Genomic DNA, 21,610 nt, shown 5'->3' with positions numbered 1-21,610 from the left:
ACCCCATAAGGATAGAGAGGCTGGTTCCGGTGAGACCCCCGGCTCGATAGTAGTTTTGCATCAAGCCTTGGACATAAGGCACATAGCACTCAATCATCGGGACACCGGCTGATCGGTGCATGTACCCTTGTCTTTCGGCTATCAACGCTACTACATGATGCCTGATTAACCGTCCGTCACTTTTTAACGTTATTTTCACGAGATTAATAAAATAACGTCAAAATTAGTGCGACCGACGAGGTTAAAGGTTGGAATTAATACACAATAAAGGAAAAAAATTAAAGGAAAAAAAAGAAAAAAGGTGTATAAAAAAGACTCAAAAAACAGGCGGGTGAAATCCATCCAATTGCTCTTCGATGGGGAGTAGTTCCAAAGACGATTCCGCCACCGACGCCGACAACCGCCGCCGTCCAGACTTCAATTACTCCGACGGCGAGAGAGTCCTCGCGTATCACGGCCCTCGCATCTACGAAGCAAAGGCATGCTCATTACTTAAACCCTTTTCTTTATCTTTCACTCGCATCTCACACTCTTCATTTCCCTAATTTCATCGCACAAGCACCCACCTTTGTCTCACTTTCATTCAATTTAAGTTTAGATCTTGAATTACCCACAATTTGGTGGGCGAATTGGAGAATTTTAAGACAAACCCAGTGTTTGTTTGGGTTAATTAGATTGGTTAGGGTTTTGTTACGTGGGTTTACTCGAGCATTGACGAATTGGATTCTAGGGCTTGCAATTTTGTAATGCTAAAAAGTTTTGATTTTTGGGTTTTTGTAATGTGGGTTTTAAGGAAATTGATATTAGGGTTTTGTTGTTTGTGGGTACTCGGACGTTGACGAATTGGATTCTAGGGCTTGAAATTTTGTAATGCTAAATAGAAATAATAATAAAAATTTATGATTTTTGGGTTTTTGTAATGTGGGTTTTAAGAAATTTGATATTAGGGTTCCGAATTTATAAAGTGCAAAAAATTGATTTTTGTTACCAAACAGTTTAGTTTTTTTCGTACGCGTGCTTTAGGGATGTATGTAATTGTGCAGGGTAAACTTGAGATTGGGTTATGTTGCAAGATCAGACTCTTTATCTTTGAATAAAGCTTAGGATATGGTTGAAAAGGTGCCTATTAAGGAATTTGGGAATCCCGACTTGGATTTTCAGAGAGTCGTATGGGAACTTTCAGATTAATTAAAAGTTATTTGGTGGTTTCCCAAATACTTTAGTCGGATAAGACTCTATGATTAAAAGTTCTTTGATTGGTTAGGGTTTCGTTATGTGTGGTTACTCTCACATTAACAAATTGAATGAATTCTAGGATTCTCGTTATTGCAATGAAAACAGAATTTATGAAATTTCTATGAATAGTTAGGTTTTCGTAATGTTGCGTTTTAAGAAAATTGATATTAGGGTTCGGAATTTGTAAAGTACAAAAATTGATTTTTGTTCCAAAATAGTCTACTTCTTGCCATACGTGTACTTTAGGGATGTGCGTAATTGTTAGTTATTGGAGTGATGGATCAATCACAATAATCAATATACCTTTTATTGTTATCGGTAAGATGATGTTTTGTATTATTATTGTTCTTGTAACGCTAATATTTACATAACGTGGTTATCTTTTCATTATACAATACAACTGTAAAATTTGCTAGATGTTTGCAGCATTAACTAAGGTTGAACTTTGTTTTAAGCTAGATAAAGGCACTGCAGATGAATTAGCTCTAAAATAAAGCATCTATATTGATGAAGCCTGCATGACATTAATAGTAAAGGAGCACGATGAACATGTTGTTAACTGTTAACTCTTATTAATTGTTTGTTAAGTTTTGGCTTTGCTGTTAGTTGTATTTTGCTATACGTATTGAAGGTTTAGGTACTTATAAATTAATTTTTACTTTTCTTATAGTCACAGTAGAATGATATTGAGTACTTACAGTATTTCTATGCTTTGTTTTTTCCTTTGACATTAAAGGTCCAAAAGACGGAGATACGAAAAAATGAATGGAAATACTTCGTGCATTACCTTGTAAGTTCGATACTTTCTTTTTATTTTGCTTTACCGTCCCACAAGGTTGCATTTGCTGCAAGACGTTCATATTTTAGTTTTCGAACTGGTGCAAAGTGGTATTTATCATATTTTGACATTAAGTAATAGAATATTTTCTTTCTGTTTTACAGGGTTGGAATAAAAAGTAAGTTTTTTTTGTGCCCATGCTATCGAAACGGGTTTAATTTTATCCAAAAAGTGCATAAAAATGGTTGTGAAGCTTTAATATTGTTTGATGACAGCTGGGATGAATGGGTCGGTGCTGATCGTCTGATGAAACATACCAAGGAGAACATTCAGAAGCAGCAATCCCTTGACCAAAAACAGGGTGTTGACAAGAACTCTAAATCTGGACGCTCAACTCAAACTAAGCCGAAAATACTAAATGGTATTTTCTCTAATAATAGTAATAATAATAACTCACATTGATATACGAACTCTATGAATAACAATTAAATTTTCGTTTTACTCAGATGCAAAAGTGGAAAAAGAGGATGTGAAAAGTAGTGGTATACCCTGTTATGAACTTTACTGTATAATCATTTGTAATTCAGTTTATTCATATTTTGGAACTTATAACTGCCAATATGTTTCTATTTGCATGTTACTTCAGGGGCAAAAGGGAAGAAGAGAAAGAGTGATTCAAGTACAGAGGTAAATTCATATATCTTGTATAAGCTAGTGTTATATGTCGATTAACCGATTTATCACCGATATTAGTGTTTTAAGTCTTAGTTATCAATTTTTAGTGTTCAATGTTAGTGTTTTAAGTCTTAATCAGTTCCGACTTGCTACGATTGTAGTGTTTTGCAAGTTTCAAAAGCTTAATTTGTTAATGGTAGAAGAGTATTCTAAATTATTAGTGTTAAATTGCTATATATATATATATATGAATTTTTCATGATATTAAAATTACCAATATCCCACCGCGATAACCGATATCTCAAATATCGGTCCTTAACTGATATTCGATACTTTTCCGCATTAACTGCGTAGGTTTTAGCTCAGTTATCTTGCTTCATTTATGTTCGCTAACCGTTTGTTTATATTATTAACGAACGAACATAAACAAGCATGTTCATTTTCTTAACAAACAAGCACGAACAAGAAAGCCCAGTTCGTTTAATTCGTCGTGTCTAATCATTTGTTTGATGAAAGTTAAACAATTAAATACGAATATGCTTTACTCTTCTTCGTCTGGCTCGTTTACAAGTCTACTGATTGATGGGTGCTATTTGTGTCAGAAGGCAAATGCATCTGTTGAAAAGCCGGTAAAGATTCAAATTCCATCAACTTTAAAAAAACTACTTGTGGATGATTGGGACTTTATTAATCATCAAGACAAGGTACGTATGACTTACATCGTTCTTTTTTTTAACCGTTATCTAAACTCCCAATTATTAACCTTTTTCTTTTCAGCTCGTGAAACTTCCTCGTTCTCCAAATGTTGATGACATATTGGCAAAGTACCTTGAATACAGGTCAAAAAAGGATGGCATGTAAGCTCACAATTACAAAATCTAATTTGTAACTATTTCTTAAAAATAAAGGTTTATTGTTGATTTTGTTTGCACGAATGCAGGATGACGGATGCGGTTGGAGAGATATTAAAGGGACTAAGATGCTATTTCGACAGGGCTTTACCGGTTATTCTTTTATACAATAAGGAACGTAAACAATTTCAAGAACTCGTTACAGATAATGTTGCTCCTTCAACAGTATACGGTGCTGAACATCTTCTGCGCCTCTTTGGTATATGCTTCCTTATTAACGTTTAACAACTCGGGTCTTTTTTATTATTGTTTTGTGTTTTGTGCAATTATTTTCTAAAACTGTTTTCTTGTTTACGCAGTTAAGTTACCCGAGTTATTGCCATATGTTAACATAGAAGAGGATCTGGCCATGCGTTTGCAGCACAAATTTCTCGACTTCCTCAAGTATGTTTTTGTATTGCGTGTATATGATAATATGATATGCGTTAAAACAGGCTGACCGTGTTGTATGGTGCTATTGTAGGTTTTTGCAAAAGAATCAAACATCATTCTTCATTTCTTCTTATGACGGGTCAAAGGATTCTGACAGCTCAGCAGGGAGGGGTAAAATGAGTCAGGAGTAGAGTTATTACTCCTTCAACTTGTGATGTAACATTAGGTGTTGTCATTTTTAACCACCAGCAGCAGATGTGATAGTTTCTTAACAATCTACCAATATTCTGCAGTGTAAACTTTGTTGTAGCATAACCTCATTCTTTTCCTTTTTTTATTGATATTGAACCTTTTTTCTTTTTCAGAAAATCACGAGAATTATCGCCTTTTAGGTATATAAGCTCGAAGTTTATGTCTATGCTTGAGCTTGAACTTACTAAAAGCCTGAATTAAACGAGTTCTAGTTGCTAGATAACAACTTGACTTGTATCACATGAACGTAAATGAAAATATAACGATAATTTCTAGTATATACAATACAAGTATTTTAGATTAGACGTACCGTTTTTAAATTTCTGTTTTCACACTTGTTATATCTTCCAATGGAAAGTACGTAACTTTATAGACGCATAAAAGTAAATTATAGTCGCTTTTATTACGGATTTGCAGCACCGATGGGGATGGATGGGTGGGTGGCGTTCTTATCGATATTGTCCGAAATCCTACCGGATGCATAGACGATGTTGTCATTTGAAGCCCATGAATAAGAAAAACAATGACAACATTCTTGGTTGCTAAAAAAACAATATTTCATGTTTCTTCTTTTTGTCTTTTCATGTTATGTTCCATGCTTATTATTTCAAATTTTATTGCTTATTTTGAAGCCATACTTATCAATTAGTTATTTGAAATTTTCTTTGTATCTAAAGCAAAATCCATAGACTTGCTTGTGTTGATGGCATTTAAATGCTTATTAGAGGTGTATAAAACAGGTTGTTTTCTCGCCAACAGGTTTAGGAGAAATAATGTTCGAACCTATTAAATCAGTTGGGGCCGGGATCCAAATCGGGTTGGCACAAAAAAATCATTTTTTGGACATATTTTTCAGGTCGAAACCGTTTTTAGAGAACGATACTACGAACTCGCATACGGACTAGCGGGTTGGGTTGGGCCCAAATCGATTTTTTGTACACCATTGCTTATGTTATGCCAACCTCAAATGATTTTATTTGAACTACGAATAAATTAAATGTACACATTAAATTACATAAGGCATGGGTTTTCGTAGCTCATAATACTGATAAGTAAGCCGTGTTCAATAACCCGCTGGTTAAATAGCTTTCGGAAATCAGGCGTTGTTAAACAAGCAGGCTATGTGGCATGACGGTATGAGTGGGAACATAACCCACCACCCTCAGGGACCGCGGATGCACAGTATGACACGCTCCGACATAACTACGTATTTGTAATATCTAATGCCTAATTAAGAGTAGGGAGTTACAAGAGATCGACAATAAGCCAATTACCAATTCATAGCTTTGAATCAAGTAGTAGAAGTAGGGTTGAGCAAGCCTTAACCCGTTAACCAAAATTAACTGACAATTGGAGTGCCACTGAACTGAATTAACTGATAACCGACAGTTATGGTTAAGGTTATTTGATAAACCGATTAATCAGTTATGGTTATGATTAAGGACGTTCCATAATCGAACCAACCGAACCGAGAAGACTTAAAGCATGCTTACAAGATGAATATATGTATATACGTGTCAATGTTGTAACGAAACCATGAGAATTTGTATATATATATATCAAGCTTCATGCAATTCCCGTTAGATGTTATCGATTCTTTTCCGTGTTCATTTAGTTTAAACTTGGTTTGGTTAATCAAATGAAACCGAACCATAACCGAGCTTTATAACTGAAAGTGATATGAAAGAATTTAATAGTGAATAAAAAATGTGGACATAATGTGACAGATATGTTGCAATGGTGGTGTCATGCATGCTACCATGCAGCCTCTATAACTTGATCTCCAATAACGTACTCCATCGATCATCAATGGCGTCAACGATGACCGCCCTTCGTCTTCCTACTTCCCTCACTCTCTCTTCTAATTCTCTCGCCAGAAGACCAAGGTTCCGAGCCAACAACTCACTCCATCACATTCTTCACAAATCCATATTTTTTTCACACCAACCCTTACCTACTTGCCATTTCCGTATAAATTGCCATTCGAAAACCACCACCGGGCATCATGATCATGATCACTCTCACTGTCGTCATCATCATCATGGCGGTGAACTAAAGCTTACGGAATCACAGGTGGCGTTTGCTGAATTCGCAAGGGCAGTCAAGTGGAGTGAGCTTGCTGATTTCTTAAGGGAACATGTGGAGCTCTGTTGCTGTGTGCCCTTACTCTTCTCTTCAACATGCTCTACCTCTTGTTGCTTTCCCTCTTGTTGGGGTACATACTCATTTATTTCCCTTTTGCTTTCTTTAACATGCATGCCCTAAGTTCAATTTCATCACATACCATGCACCGTTACTTAGATGTAATTAAGTAATTGCTGGTGGGATCGAAAGTTAATATTCGTACACATAAACTTATAGTGAGTGATAAACACATCCTCACTGAAAACATGAATAGGCCAGTCTTAGTTTAAAGAGGTTCACAATTGCCGTAAAAGAAATTAACATATTGTTATGTCAGTGTAGCTAGAGTGTTGTGTAGAATCATCACCTCGGATGTCAATATAGTAAAGTTAGTTTTTTTGCATGCATACAAATCTCAGAGCGTTTACGTATCGTTTCTTATCTTTATTCATATAATTTAACTTAAAAACATCCTTTTTTAAATTTATTTACATTTTCTATAAAAGTAATCCTAATCCTTATCCACATTCCTATAATATTCCTAACTATCATTACATATTATTTTATCAAATAATGATTTCTAATAATATTTTATAGAACTTTAACTATCTAAGAGCATCCACACCCATAAACCAATTCAAACCTTCACATCATCGCCACATCATATTCTAAAATTTTCACCAAAAAACCTCACTTTTTCTCCACCCATAAACCAATCTAAACCCAATTAAAATATAATAAATATTTGTATATATGTGTATGTATATATATGATTTGTGTGTAGTGGTTGTGATGGGGCCACTACAAACCCACCTCTCAAACGTTTGAGAATGTAAACCAAACCTAACACAAACGTTTGTCTCCACCCATAAACCAATCCAAACCACATGCCATGTCACAAAAAACCAATGGGTGGAGATGCTCTAAATAGTTTTGGGGCAGTATATTTCTAACAAACTTTACAAGCAGCTACAATAGTCAAAAAGTTGACTCAATCTGTTCAATTTGAAGCACTAATTAATACTACTAAATTACTACTAGATGCATGTAACCATAATATCTAAATACAACATGCAACCAAGGATGGCAAGTAGCTACAATCCTATTGCAAAGTGCAAACTAACTACTTGCATGTATCGCCCAAAGAATGCCGAATTCTCTTTCCCCTAACATATGAAGATCATCCTCTTTCACATGACAGATAACTATTCTTCATCTTAATAACTCATATAATGTATCCGTAAAAGATGCATACGGGATAGGGGTGTCATTTGAGAATTTTATTAAGGTTTTAAGCTTCTCCAGTCAGGTTGTTCAGGTTTATAGTTGCTAGAAAATTACCTGAAAACCGACCCATTGTAGATTCAGGTGATAGGGTTTCGGGTTAGAAGGGTTGGGTTAATTGGTATTCGGTAGACTATTGGGCTTGAATAATAGTGTGGTCTTTGGGGTGATGAGTCATCAACACGTGTCAACTTTTGGTGAATCAGATCGTTATCTACCACGTGGCAATACTGTGGTGGTTTCTTCACGGTAAGCGATGGACCGTCGGCATACTAGATATCTGTCCATTGCCCTTGATGACTTTTGGGGGACCGTCGGCTAAATGGTAGCAGTCCGTTGGGACAGCTTTGGCAAAATTGTAATTAAGTCCATGAAGTGATCTTTGACTTAATGACTACCTAGACTTTCAACTTCCAAAATGGTCATTTTTGGCACGAAATCTTGGAAATGTTACAGGAATCAGAGCTCATACTCGATTGTAAGTCGTGTTCCATACCGGTTGGATAATTAGACGTTAGAAATTAGGCGTTAGGGTGTGTTTGATTTGTAAAAGCGTTTTTTAAGTAACTGGATTTTTTCAAAGAAATTTAAATTTGCAAATAGATTTTGAATTTAAAGAAATTAGATTTTACAAGAAAAATGAATTTGTAATGAATTTGACTATAAAACAATAATATTGAAATTGAAATTATCACTGCACACAAGGCAGTCGCATCATTGGCAAATACCTCACCGCCACCACTAGCTAGCCTAACATCGATCTCACACCCTTGCTGCCACACCCCCTATTGATCGCCACCAACACCAACACCACCACCTCTGCCATCACCACCCCAACCTACTGAGTGTCAATGCCAATTGGTAGATGTACGCCGAGAAAACTATTTAAATCTTTATATAGATTTATTACCTAAGAAAGTAAAAATATAAAGACTAAAAGTGGATTAATGCATTACATTTTTCCCCAAGAACAAAGGAAAATAAAAATAAATGCTTACGAATGTGGTTTAGGTAAACGGGCATGTACGCTGATAAAACTGGTCTCCTAATCAGCCGCATTTCCAAATACCCTTCTCTATGTTGGTCCATACATGGATAACCGTCTCATTCCAAATAATAACAAACATTATAAGTTGGCCAATAATAATCCATATGTATAATAAAAAAGCCCAAAATAACTAATGGATTTGGTCAATAAACCCAACCCAATTAACATTTTTAAACATACCAATTAACATTTTTAAACATAATACCTAAATAAAAATTCAATAAAAAAACGAAAACAATGACCAGTCAATCTTTTTCTATCGACCAGATGAGTACGTCCTTCGTCTCATCGCCTTCGCTAGTTCGCCTCAAGGCTTCAACCATTGCCTCACGGCCTCAGTGCCCACCTGTCGGACTTCAACCTGACAACAACGACCGACCGACTCTTTCTTTTTATTTAATATGACTGTGTTTTTATGAATGTTAATGATGTATACTTTTGTTATGATAATGATATTACATTTTATTTATTTGACCAAATGACCGACCCGATCTATCTGGGTCCGAAAACTTTAACGCTGGAAAAGAATCAAACACCAAAATTCCCGAACACATAGGAAAAATATTCTGGTAACGAGAGTAAATCACGACATGCTCAACGTCATCACCATTCCCAAGTGTTAAATCAATATAAAAGAAAAGCGGTGGAGCAAAATGAAGAAGCAGATTATGTGGCATGATGGTATGAATCTAATGCCTAATTAGTACAACTTTAATAAAATAAAGTTGAATTAATAGTGATAATAAAAAATGTGTAGGATCATGTGGCGGATATAGGGCGTGTGGCCATTATGTATACCGATAATATACACACCACCAGAAAACAAAAGCGTGGGGCATGCTGCTTCTATTCTTCTCTGCTATGAAATAATAATATAACTGGGATCTCTCTTTAATAATCATCATCAATGGCGTCAACGATCTCTTCTTCTTCTTCTTCTTCTCCTCCATCAACAATGACCACTCTCCGTCTTCCTACTCTCACTCTGTCTTCCAATTCACTCACCAGAAGACGCCGATTCCGAGTCAACTCACTCCTTCACAAATCCCTAATTTTTTCCCCAAATTTGTTTTCAAAACCCTTACCTACTACCACTCGCATTTTTTATATTAACTGCCATTCAAAATCCACCGATCATGATAATAATAATCATCACCACCACCACGATCACGATCATGATAATCATCATCATCATCATCACCATCATTGCTGTGGTGAATCCAGGCTTACGAAGTCACAGGTGGCGTTTGCTGATTTGGCCAAGGCGGTTAGGTGGAGTGAGCTTGCGGACTTCTTGAGGGAGCATTTGGAGCTCTGTTGCTTCTCCACTGCCTTGTTTTTAGGTGCTGCTGTCTGCCCTTACTTGCTCCCCAAGGCTTCCGTCAAGCCGGTTCAGCATGCTCTGGCTCTTGTTGCTTTTCCTCTTGTTGGGGTAATTATTATTTTCTTTATGTGTGCCTTAGGTTTTTAATCATTATTGCTTATTTCCTTAAGTTTCATCATATGATGAGTTAGGATTTTTGAGTGATAGCATTTTGCATAGTTGTCTAAGGCCTAAGGCGCTTAATAAGCGATGCTCCGACATAAGCAAGGCGCGTGTTTCGACATAAGCGTATGAGGTTTTAGGGTTTTTGACATGTTTTTGGGCTTGTTTAAGGATGGTTCCATGCCATTGTTAGATGTTTTTGACCACTTTGCCTGGAATTTGCTCAACTTTGCCACAATTTTCAGCATTTGGCTGCAGTGGCGAAGCTTGGGCTAAGACACCGGGAGAGGGGGGGAGGTGACTCCAAAATGTATAAAAAGTTTCATAAACAAGGGGGGCCGGGCTCAAAATTTCGGTCGAAAACGGCTAAATTTACACTACGCATAAAAAATTTCAGACAAAAAACGAGTAAATTTACGCTACTGCGCAAAAAAAACGGGGGACCGGGGGGGGGGGGGGGCTTTGCCTCTGTTTGGCTGGAATCTGACCAAAATCTGGAAGGAATTTCGCCTGAAGGTGACGGTAAGGCGTTTTCCCTGCACCTTGCCTCGCCTGAAGGACTTTTGGCAACATAGCATTTAAGAGGATCTCTCTAGACAGTAATTTTTATTTAGATGATGTGTTCTAATGCTGGCTAGCGTTGATCTTGAAGTGATCGGCTATTCCTTTCTATACAAGAACAAATTGTACAGAGTGAATATTGCTACTTTTGGTTAAATTATATTTCTAGCATAGTTATTAAGCGCCCTCGCTTCTTGCGCCTAGGCCCATTTTTCAGGTGAGGCTCAATAAATGCCCTTCTAGTTCCTAGGTGAGCGCTTTGGCATTGTCTATGACAGGATCATGAGAAGATAAAAGCCGAGCAAAAGAAACGCAAGGAGTGCAATTGAAACTTAGATCTAAGAGAGGCCAAAGGAATTACATTGAACATTTTGCTATTCAAGTTTTAGAATTACTGTAGAATCTTGACTATTTTAGAACTTTTAGTACTAATTAGATGATGCTAAATGTTATATAGTAGCTTTTGTTTAATGTGTTTGAAGAATAGTTTTATTTTCATATACATAATATATTTTTAGTTATTTTATAAAGGTTCTCTTTTTTTCTCAGGCCCTCGCTTGTTTTGCGCCTTGCGCATAGGCCCCAGACAAGGCCTATGCGCCTTGAGTGGCCTAGCGCATTTGATAACTATGATTTCAAGTGGTTTTTAGGTTTCAATTTTCAAATTCCTTTTTGGTTTAGATGCTACAGTTTAACTGTTTGACTCAAAAAAGTCATATGAATCCATAAATCTAGTATAGATTAATTCCTAGGGTAGAGAAAAAACAAATGAAAGAGACGAAATCAAATTATCATAGGTAGAGGGAGAGAGGTTAGGTAGAATTTTCTTAAATTTCATGTTATGCACTTGCGCCCGAATTGTATGGTTAAATTTGGTTAGAATGTAATTTTAGCTATTTGTATAGTGACAATTTAAGATAGTAATCGATGCCCATAAAATACAAACAGAAAGCATGGTACATGCTAGACTGAAGGATTGAAAGTGTGAAGGTGTTATTAGGCAATTAGGAAAATCTTCCGGTACAATACACGGGGTGTAATACTGTAATGATACAAGTTGTGTGTATACTTAGTTGAGAAGCTGAGTTTGTAGTTTCTTCTTTTTGTTTAATTGGCAACTTGAATTGGCCAGAAATTGCACCCTTTAAAACGAACAAAATTTCCTTTTTCTTCAATTCTAGTTCCTCCTCTCTGTACTCATGTATTATTTGGAAGCTTTTTCACTCCGTTAAGTCATTAACTGCTTAAGGTGGCTTTATTGGTTTCCTATTCCAGGTGTCGGCTTCATATGATGCACTGTTAGATATTGCTGGTGGGAAAGTTAACATTCATGTACTGATGGCTCTTGCTGCATTTGCATCTGCATTTATGGGAAACTCACTAGAAGGAGGCTTGCTTTTAGCAATGTTCAATTTGGCTCATATAGGTACTAAATGCGGCATTCACATTTTTGGACGGAGTATGTTGTTTACCATATGGCTAACATATGATAGATAAAATAAACTGCAGCTGAAGAGTATTTCACCAGCCGGTCAAAAGTTGATGTCAAGGAGTTAAAGGAAAACTATCCAGAGTTTGCCCTTGTGCTTGAAGTCAACAACCAAAAGTTACTTAACTTTTCTGATTTAAAATACCATGAAGTCCCAGTTAACGAGTTAGAAGTTGGATCGTTTATCTTGGTTAAAGCTGGAGAGGTATGCCTATGAAATTGCTATCATTTTGATTCTTTTTATATTATGTATTGAAAATGCAATAACTTTGATTGTTTTTTGGTCAGTCGGTTCCTGTAGATTGTGAAGTTTTCAATGGCAGGTCAACAATCACAATCGAACACTTGACCGGCGAAGTGAAACCGGTAGAAAGAGATGTTGGTGACAGCATTCCAGGTGGCGCAAGGAACATAGACGGTATGATGATTCTCAAGGTATCTGTTTCTCAACTATAAACATTTATTTTTGTTGCATATTCTTTTCATAATATTAACTTATGTTACTTAACAGACAAAGAAAACATGGAAAGAATCTATGCTGAATAAGATAGTGCAACTGACAGAAGAAGCCCAACAAAGGAAACCAACGCTTCAAAGGTGGTTAGATCAGTTTGGTGAGAATTACAGCAAGGCAGTTATTATTCTATCGGTTTCAGTTGCCCTCATTGGCCCTCTTCTTTTCAAGTGGCCATTTTTTAGTACTCCAGTTTGCAGAGGTTCATTTTACAGAGCATTAGGGCTCATGGTTGCAGCCTCACCGTGTGCTTTAGCTGTGGCTCCATTGGCTTATGCAACTGCAATCAGTGCCTGTGCCAAAAAGGTACTAATTTTTTTAGGTTAGCAATTTTTGTCATGGGCCTGTTAACATAACATGACACGGAGTTAAACAGGCATGGGTTTGAGCTTAACAGGTTTCATGTCATAAACAGGTCTACATGTTTAAGGCATGATCAATATCGTGCCTAAGCTGATCTTAACCTGTTTAGATTCGGTTATACCTATTTATATTTATAATGTTTTTTTTTTTAAATTACATATGCTATGTATTGTTAGTTAAGAATTTTATGGACCTTTGCTAAGAAAATGTTAAGGATTCTTCTTGAAGGATATCATTATTATGGATTTTTTTTTATCTTGTTAGGCTATGTGAGTGGAGGGCTACAAAATGAGGGCGATTTTCGACACGTGGCGCCACGTCAGCAAAGGGGCGATTTTCATTTTAGGGGTGTAGTGGTGTTGTAGCCCAATATATATATATTACACACAACATATTAAAAAATTATTATTTCCAAACTCAAACCCGGCGACAAATACATGCCCCCCCTACCCATGCTGCCTCTCTTATCCCCGGGGGGGGGGGGGGGGGGGGGTTATCGCCCACTACATCATGCCTTAGTTTTTAACCCCTATTAAATGTTCCGGGTCTCGGATGTTGTGTCCCTACATAAGTGATATAAATCGAGTTAAACAGATCGTGTTGTGTAACACGTTATTTGTATTTATAATTTTTTTTTAAAGTTTACATATGCTATGTATTGTTAGTTAAGAATTTTATGGACCTTTGTTAAGAAAATTTTAAGGATTCTTCTTGAAGGATATCATTATTATGGGTTTTTTTTTTTTTTTATCTTGTTAGTTTTTAACTGTATTAAATGTTCCGGCTCGTGTGATGCCGTGTCACTAAATGTCTAGATACGTGACATTAATCGTGTTAAAACAGATCATGTTGTGTAACACGTTTATAAACAGGTTCATGTCTGAAGAAAATGACACGGTTAGTTTATGATGTCGTGTTCGTGTTTGACACCCATGTTAGTCGTGTCATGTCTGACCTGTTTAACACGTTTAGAGTTTTAGACCTGTTTTGCTAGCCCAGTCTTTTTTATACTTTTTGGCTTGTACTAAAAATGACCCATCTTGCCACCTGTCACACGTGCAGGGAATATTGCTAAAGGGAGGACATGTTTTTGACGCGCTAGCTTCATGTCATACGGTTGCATTTGATAAGACCGGGACATTAACAACGGGAGAGTTTATGTGCAAAGCAATCGAGCCGATACACGGACACAAAGCTACAACTTCTTGTTGTGTTCCCACTTGTGAGAAAGAAGCCCTTGCGGTTGCTGCTGCTATGGAAAAAGGCACCACTCATCCAATCGGAAGGTATTTCTGACATTATTGAACATGTAAATGCCATGTTTCTTTTCATTGATTATAATATGTCAACCATACTTTCTGTTTATGTATTTTATAATATATTGTAGAGCGGTGATAAATCATAGTCTAGAAAAAGAGCTTCCGGCTGTTTATGTTGAAAGCTTTGAGAATCTCCCTGGTCGAGGTCTTTACGCTACACTATCTAGCATTCAGGTAGATACAAATTTACAAACTGTTAAAAAGCCAACATACTTTCTGTTTTTCTTGTAAAAGTCCCTTGACAATTTTTTGCACGTTAAAAACGAGCATACTTTCTGTCTTTCTCGTATAACTTCCGTAACGATATCTTGCACATAAAACACCAACATACTTTTTTCAGTTGTTTATCTCTTAACATTTTAAATTGTAAAAGAAATCCATTAATTATGATTGGATGAAATAATGAAAACATTATTTGACAAATTACACTATAATAGTGAATTAAAGAATTTGTTTATAACCTTATAATGATTTTAAATTTTATATAAGCCATCTTATATGTGTTTAGTTGTCTCTAAACTTTTGAGTTATGCCATCTAAGCTCATGTATTTTTATTAGGGGAAAGTGAATACGGTGCTGTTAGCCGTCTAAGCTTACACGTAAAACCTATCAAATCTACGTAGTTTTGATTAAAATTTCTAAACCCAATTAATTAACTACTTCATAAAATTACTCCCCTAATTATGTACTTGCTTGTTGATAAACATCATCTTCTTCAATCCTTAGTTTGATCACATAAATAAACACAAGAATTTGTAATTTCAAATATATAAGTTCAATCCAAAAGAAAGTTTTTATGTGCATAGGAAATTAATTTGATTTTGGATTTCTGATCTAGAACTTTAGTTCAATACTTCAAAATCTGAATTGAATGACAAACCTTGAATCTTTTGCTAAGACCACTACCAAATCGGAGAATAAGGTATGAAGCAAGTCTTCCAACTAATAATTTCAACAGCACATAAAGTTTTCCAAACGATTACCATCAAATTAATTATTATCAATTGAATAAACAGTTGCTATTAACTATGTAGAATCTAAACTTGTGTGTCAACAGAGATTAGCGAAGAGTGCCCAAATAAATAAACTAAACTTTGATAAATGAATATAGAGTCACCATAAAATTAATTTCAACTATGAACGGACAAGGAAGTGATTTCATGAACTTGCGTGTCAACAAGCAGAGAAGGATAATACAAGCAAATTAGGGGCGCGATTTATGAAGTTGTTTAATTGATTTTAGGGAATTTTAATCAAAACTACGTAGTTTTGATGGGTTTCGCGTGTAAGCTTAGACGGCTAACAGCACTGTATTCACTTTCCCCCTTTTTATTATATTGTTTTTGAAAGATTATTTGTTATTATCAACTTATTGAATTAAAAGATGGAAAAGAAAAGAAAAATATCGAACAGACTTTGCCTTGCCACATGTCCAATTTTAAACATAAATTCATCTTCATTCTTTCCTAACATAGTCTTATAAGGAAAAGAAAAAAAAAACTTACAATTTTGTGCAAATTTAACATGTGGAGGGAATTTAAAGTTCAAAAAACTGTTAAGGGACTTTTATGAAAATATACAGAAGGTATGCTGGTTTCTATTGGCAAAACTTAAGGGACTTTTATGAGAAAATACAGTGAGTATGTTGGTTTTCTTTTATAGTATTTTCTCTTATTTTTTACTTTTTGTTCGGTTATAGCCAGGTTTTGAAGGTCGCCAAGAGTTAAAAGCGTCACTCGGTTCGGTTGAATACATCACATCACAATTCATCACTACATCCGAATCACAAAAGATTAAAGATGCGGTAATCAAATCTTCATATGGAACCGACTTAGTTCGCGCTGCACTCTCGGTCAACAACAAAAAGGTAACTTTGTTTCACTTTGAGGATAAACCGAGAGTCGGGACAAAAGATGTCATCTTGGAATTAAAACAACAAGCAAAGCTTCATGTAATGATGTTAACGGGTGACCACGAGCATAGTGCACGTAGAGTTGCTAATGCAGTTGGGATAGATGAAATTCATTGTAGCTTAAAGCCAGAGGATAAGCTCAATCATGTCACCAACATCCCTAGAGATACAGGTCATCATTCTATTATAAAAAATGTACCCATACAAAACTAATAATATCAAATATGCCAAATTCATTAAGAATATTTAATGAATGACCATTTTACCTTATTTCTATACTTAAAAATCTCATATATGCTTATCTTTAACTTCAAAATTTAAAGCAGCCACAGGTATATTGTGCGACAAGAGTTTCCCGACTAAACTAAAGGGAAAATTCTATAGAGTGGCAGTTAGACCTGCAATGCTATATGGAACAGATTGTTGGGCCATCAAGAAGGCACAGGTGCGGAAGATGGAGGTAGCAGAAATGAGAATGCTACGTTGGATGTGTGGGCACACAAGGCTAGACCGAATAAGAAACGTTGTGTTTCGCGAGAGATTAGGGGTGGCGAACATAGCAGACAAGATAAGAGAGTGGAGATTGAGATGGTTTGGACATGTAAAGAGAAGACAGTCGACGAATCCTGTTAGATCCGTAGAAAACATTACTATAGAGGGGAGGAGGGGTAGAGGACGACCGAAATTGACTTGGGATGAGAGGATTAGGCATGATTTGATAGACCTAAACCTCCTCCGAGGACATGGTTGAGGATAGGAATTCGTGGAGAAGTAGAATTAAAGTTAAGGATTTTTAGAGAGAATTGAATATCTTAGGGCTTAGACTTGACTTATTTAGGTCACATACCATAATGGTATTTCCCTTACATATATTATTATTATTATAATTATTATTAGCTTTTATATAGCTGTTAAACTATGACCTTATTATTAATATTATTATAATTAGTAGTAGTTTTTATATAACTGTTAAACTTTGATTTCCTTTATTTTGCTTCATACACATGTACTTAGAGCCGAGGGTCTCTCTGGAAGCCACCTCTTTATTCCTTTGGATAGAGGTACGGTGTGCCTACATCCCACCTTCCCCAGACCCTATCTATAGCTTTGCTGTGGGTGGGATTTTACTGGGTATGATTGATTGATTGATTGATTGATTTAACTTCAAAATTTTTTTTATAAGCATTTTTAGCTTAAGCGTTTTTTCACCCCCTTTTTAACTTTTTTTTATATATTTTAACAATTTTCATTTATAAAAAAACGAACAGAAGTTGGTAAACAGACGTGATAAACCGATGCAATAATATGCCCTGATGCGAAAATATAATGCTGATAAACAGATGGATACATATGCGATTATACCCAATTCGACTATCTGATTCGAGTTAGATTGCTTATCATTAGATTATCATGCGATTATACTTGGTTCGATTATCTGATCCACACATACATATTCGATTGGTTGATTATCTATCGTCTAGAGGACAAAAGAGGAGAGAGAGTGATTCGGTTCGCTTGCTTATCGTTGATGTCAATCAAAAGTCAAATAATAAATAGGGTTTAAACAAGTATAATGGAAAGGTGTAGAATGATCATTAAGTAAAAATTCATTAAAGTTGGGCATAAATGATATAAGTTATTTTTAGTTTTGGTTTGGTATATATAAAATATTTCAATTATATGAGGGTGCATATGAAATTAATCCTAAAAACTAATATACTTGATGATGTTACAGGAAGAGGTCTAGTGATGGTTGGTGACGGTATAAACGATGCACCCGCACTTGCTGCAGCTACGGTCGGTGTTGTGCTAGCGCAACGCGCTAGTGCAACCGCTATAGCTGTTGCAGATATATTATTACTTCAAGATAATATTTCCGGTGTCCCATTTTGTATCGCGAAGGCTCGTCAAACCACCTCTTTGGTACCTTTTTTATTATCATTAATTTTTATTGTAACTTTTAACTTTTTGATATTTTAATTCGATCTATTTTTCTTGCAGGTGAAATTGAATGTTGCGCTTGCCTTAGGTAGCATTATGCTGGCGTCACTTACTTCGGTTATGGGAGTTCTTCCTTTGTGGCTTACGGTATGAAACGAGTTGCAAATTATCATATGAAATATACTTAATAATATACGGACTGTTTGTTATAAATTACGATGTGAATTTGCAGGTTCTTCTGCATGAAGGAGGGACTCTGCTCGTTTGTCTCAATTCTATACGCGCTCTTGAAGAACCGTCATGGTCATGGAGGGAAGATGCGTTACAAATATTCAATAAATTCAAGTCTCTGATCACTTCTGTGACTAAAAACACCCCTAAAATCCAGGCTGCACCCTCTTAAGATTGCAATTACATTAGTTTTAGGTACACCTTTTTCATGTAAATTATGGGCATAGTTGACAGTTATTGAAATGAATAAAACTGAAAACATCGCGTATACGTTGCTGTCGTACACGTTTATTTATTCGAAAGTCAAATGGAGGTTGGTTTTTCTATTAATGAAAACAAAGCAGATAGTTAGTTTGTTGGAAGCTGAAATCACATGAAGGTAGATGGTGATGATGAAGACATGTAACCTTCCATATATTGGTGTCCCTTTGTCACAGTTTAAAGTTGTAACATTTTGCCTTTTGAAGATTGTAAATTGATTATATGGGTTTAGTAGGTATTATTGTTGAGGGTATTTTAGATATTTGGCCAAAAATCAAGTATCTTTGACTCATCCGTACCATCATACACCAGTCCATGTAAAAGATGATTTGATGATGTATAAAGTTGAAAAATATGGGTGAAGTGATACTTCTGTTAAAACTTAAAACCAAAACCGGTGTGTACATGATGCATTGAAATATGTACATTTGACCAGTAGAAGATCAAATCCCGTTTGCTGCGAATATGTACATTTTGACCAGTTGAAGATCAAATCCCGTTTGCTGCGGATTTTCAACTGCAATCTGATCAACATCATAGTTTTTGCTGTTATATTTCGTGTCTGCTAACTAACATATTTTTTGGTTTTAAAAAGATAAGGTTTGACATGGTGCCTAACAGAGGTGCACAAATCGGGTTCAACTGGAAAACCCGAACCGGTTCGAAACCGGTTTTTTCACACCGGGTTGTAAAATGGCACCGGTTCCAATCAAGAACCGGTTCGGTTCCCGACCCGAACCGATGCCCAGATATGCTAACTTTTATGAACCGGGTAGGGTATGAACCGGAACCGGTTTTTACGTAAAAACCGGTTCCACCGGTTTTTTTTGAAATTTAAATATCATAGCCGTTAGGAACCGGTTCCAACGGCTATATAGCCGTTTTTGACCGTTGGAACCGGTTTTTTTAACTATAAATAGGTTATTTTTTTACTCTAAATAGCAAGGTTTGTTTGTGTACTTGTTAAACCACTTCCAAAACTATAAAACACACTCCAAACCACAATTAACCTTAAACCGACAACAAATGGCAACTAATGATGACGTTGTTATGGTGATCGAAACAACAAGATGCCCCGATGTTTGGGTTCATTATGATTTGTGTCTCATGACCGACTCACATGAGTTGGCACGTTGCAAATATTGCTCGAAGTTTCTTAAAGCAGGGTCCAACTCGACATTACGAAAACATACGAATAAGTATTGTCGAGAGAAAAGAAGTTTGGAAGCTAAAAAAACGGAAGTGGGAGAGTCGTCCGGCTCTACAACCCAAAAATAAGTATTCCCGGATTAAAACGACGGACTTTGTTTTTTATGTTTTAGTTGTTATGTTTAGTATCGTTTATGTTTTAATAATGTTTGTAATAGTTATTTTTTAAATAAATAAAATGTTCGTCGTTATTAAAAAAGTAACAAAAATTATTCATGAGTAACAAAAGTAATTATAATAAAACAAATCAAAACTAAATATTAGTTGAACAAGTTACAAATAATTTTACCAAAACAAATAATTACAACTCTTCTTCGTCTTCACCCTCGTCTTCGTTATCGGAAGAAACCCCGTCCTCCGCCTCCTCATCATGAATATGACGCTCTATTGGTATTTCGTCTTCAAAGTTCGCCTTGTGTTGTACACGATCCACCGCATCCAAATGGTTTTTTAGGCAAATGCAAACCTCTAGAGACTCGGGAGTTAGTTTTGTTCTTCGCATAGATAACACCCTCCCACTAAGAGAAAAAACCGATTCGGAAGCAACCGTTGAGGCTTGTACGGCAAGCAAATCACGAGCCATGGTGGATAGAATGGGAAATTCGTTTTGTTTACCTTTCCACCAAGCCAACAAATCAATATTGCGAATTTCGTCGACCGTTGCGCCCTCAACATAGTTTGCTCCACTATATCGACCAAGTTCGCTACTTGGTGTGTTTCCTCTTTGTCTCTTAGATGCCGATTCACGAATCCCATTCATCAAGTTTATAAGTGGGTCATTGCACGGCCTACTAGTTGTTTTTTTTCACAAAAGACGATCTCGTGCTTGGACCATACATTTGAAAATAATGGTCATAAAGGTCTTGAAGGTTTTTGTTGAACTTGTCCTTCGCTTCCGTCGACAACTTCGGGTCAATCTCGTGCATACCTAAGTTGTCGAATATTTCCTCAATCGTTGTTTCAACCCCATTAACATTCCAATAGGGGTTTAATGCGGCGGCACAAGTAAAGACCGCGGTATGTTTTCAAAATATTTTATGAACTTTTCTTTCATCACCGCAACAATATTTTCGAAGAGTTTGTTCTTCTCCGCAAAGCTTTTAAAAACACAAGACATAAAGTACAATTCTTGCAAAACCCAACAACTAGTAGGGTAATAGACTCCCGATAATTTTGTTGTTGGCTTTTTGAACACGTCAAGATACTCCAACAAATAACCGACTTGGACCCAAACACTTTCCGGAAACATATCGGCCTCGCGTTCTTCAACAAGATTGTTATGAAAAGCTTGTAAAGTTTGGCGTTGGGCAAAAGCACACTTTAACATATGACAAGTTGAGTTCCAACGGGTTGGAACGTCCCAATTCGGCCCCAAATAGTTTCTTTCAACCGACTTGCAATAGTTCTTATATTCAAGATGTCTTCTTTTACCACTTTTGAATACATCTTGTAACATAAGTCTAAAGTATTTTAAATCATCACAAATGTTTTCATTGTCAAGACCTATTTGAACAACCAAGTTGATGATATGTGCAACACATCGGACATGAAAGAAAAACCCGAAACAATGTGGTGAATATTTAATGATAAATTTTTCAGCCGCCTTAGTATTGTTTGAAGCGTTGTCAAACGAAATCGAAAAT

General features: G+C 36.1%; 2 protein-coding genes across 2 annotated transcripts; both read left to right on the top strand.

The window, feature by feature from the left end:
* Positions 1-356: 356 nt before the first annotated feature.
* Positions 357-4,218, top strand: LOC143575917 (protein MRG1-like). The gene is made up of 10 exons (XM_077060156.1): positions 357-479; positions 1,973-2,026; positions 2,179-2,192; positions 2,290-2,471; positions 2,628-2,701; positions 3,292-3,393; positions 3,467-3,546; positions 3,630-3,799; positions 3,900-3,984; positions 4,064-4,218. The coding sequence occupies exons 1-10, from the start codon at positions 357-359 to the stop codon at positions 4,161-4,163; spliced, it is 984 nt and encodes a 327-aa protein (XP_076916271.1). The 3' UTR covers positions 4,164-4,218.
* A 5,369-nt stretch (positions 4,219-9,587) lies between these two features.
* LOC143575905 (putative cadmium/zinc-transporting ATPase HMA1, chloroplastic) lies at positions 9,588-19,001 on the top strand. Its single transcript, XM_077060151.1, has 11 exons — positions 9,588-10,112; positions 12,003-12,153; positions 12,237-12,421; positions 12,505-12,651; positions 12,728-13,036; positions 14,156-14,379; positions 14,481-14,586; positions 16,113-16,497; positions 18,061-18,248; positions 18,327-18,413; positions 18,499-19,001. Exons 1-11 carry the CDS (start codon positions 9,588-9,590, stop codon positions 18,667-18,669), a joined length of 2,478 nt encoding a protein of 825 aa, XP_076916266.1. The 3' UTR covers positions 18,670-19,001.
* The last annotated feature ends 2,609 nt before the right edge of the window (positions 19,002-21,610 follow it).

Source organism: Bidens hawaiensis, unplaced genomic scaffold (assembly GCF_021521415.1).
Source record: "Bidens hawaiensis isolate Kalapana, Puna unplaced genomic scaffold, B.hawaiensis_p1.1 tig00027790_1, whole genome shotgun sequence".
Taxonomy (NCBI): Eukaryota; Viridiplantae; Streptophyta; class Magnoliopsida; order Asterales; family Asteraceae; genus Bidens; species Bidens hawaiensis.
The sequence above is the reverse complement of the archived record's forward strand: the minus strand, read 5'-3'. Positions and strand labels throughout refer to the sequence as shown.

Coding starts and splice junctions, on each gene's coding strand:
- LOC143575917 (XM_077060156.1), top strand. CDS start 357: ATGGGGAGTAGTTCCAAAGACGATTCCGCCACCGACGCCGACAACCGC. Junction 3,394..3,466: donor TTATTAATCATCAAGACAAG/GTACGTATGACT, acceptor TTTTCTTTTCAG/CTCGTGAAACTTCCTCGTTC. Junction 3,800..3,899: donor ACATCTTCTGCGCCTCTTTG/GTATATGCTTCC, acceptor TTGTTTACGCAG/TTAAGTTACCCGAGTTATTG.
- LOC143575905 (XM_077060151.1), top strand. CDS start 9,588: ATGGCGTCAACGATCTCTTCTTCTTCTTCTTCTTCTCCTCCATCAACA. Junction 13,037..14,155: donor TCAGTGCCTGTGCCAAAAAG/GTACTAATTTTT, acceptor TCACACGTGCAG/GGAATATTGCTAAAGGGAGG. Junction 14,587..16,112: donor CTACACTATCTAGCATTCAG/GTAGATACAAAT, acceptor GTTCGGTTATAG/CCAGGTTTTGAAGGTCGCCA.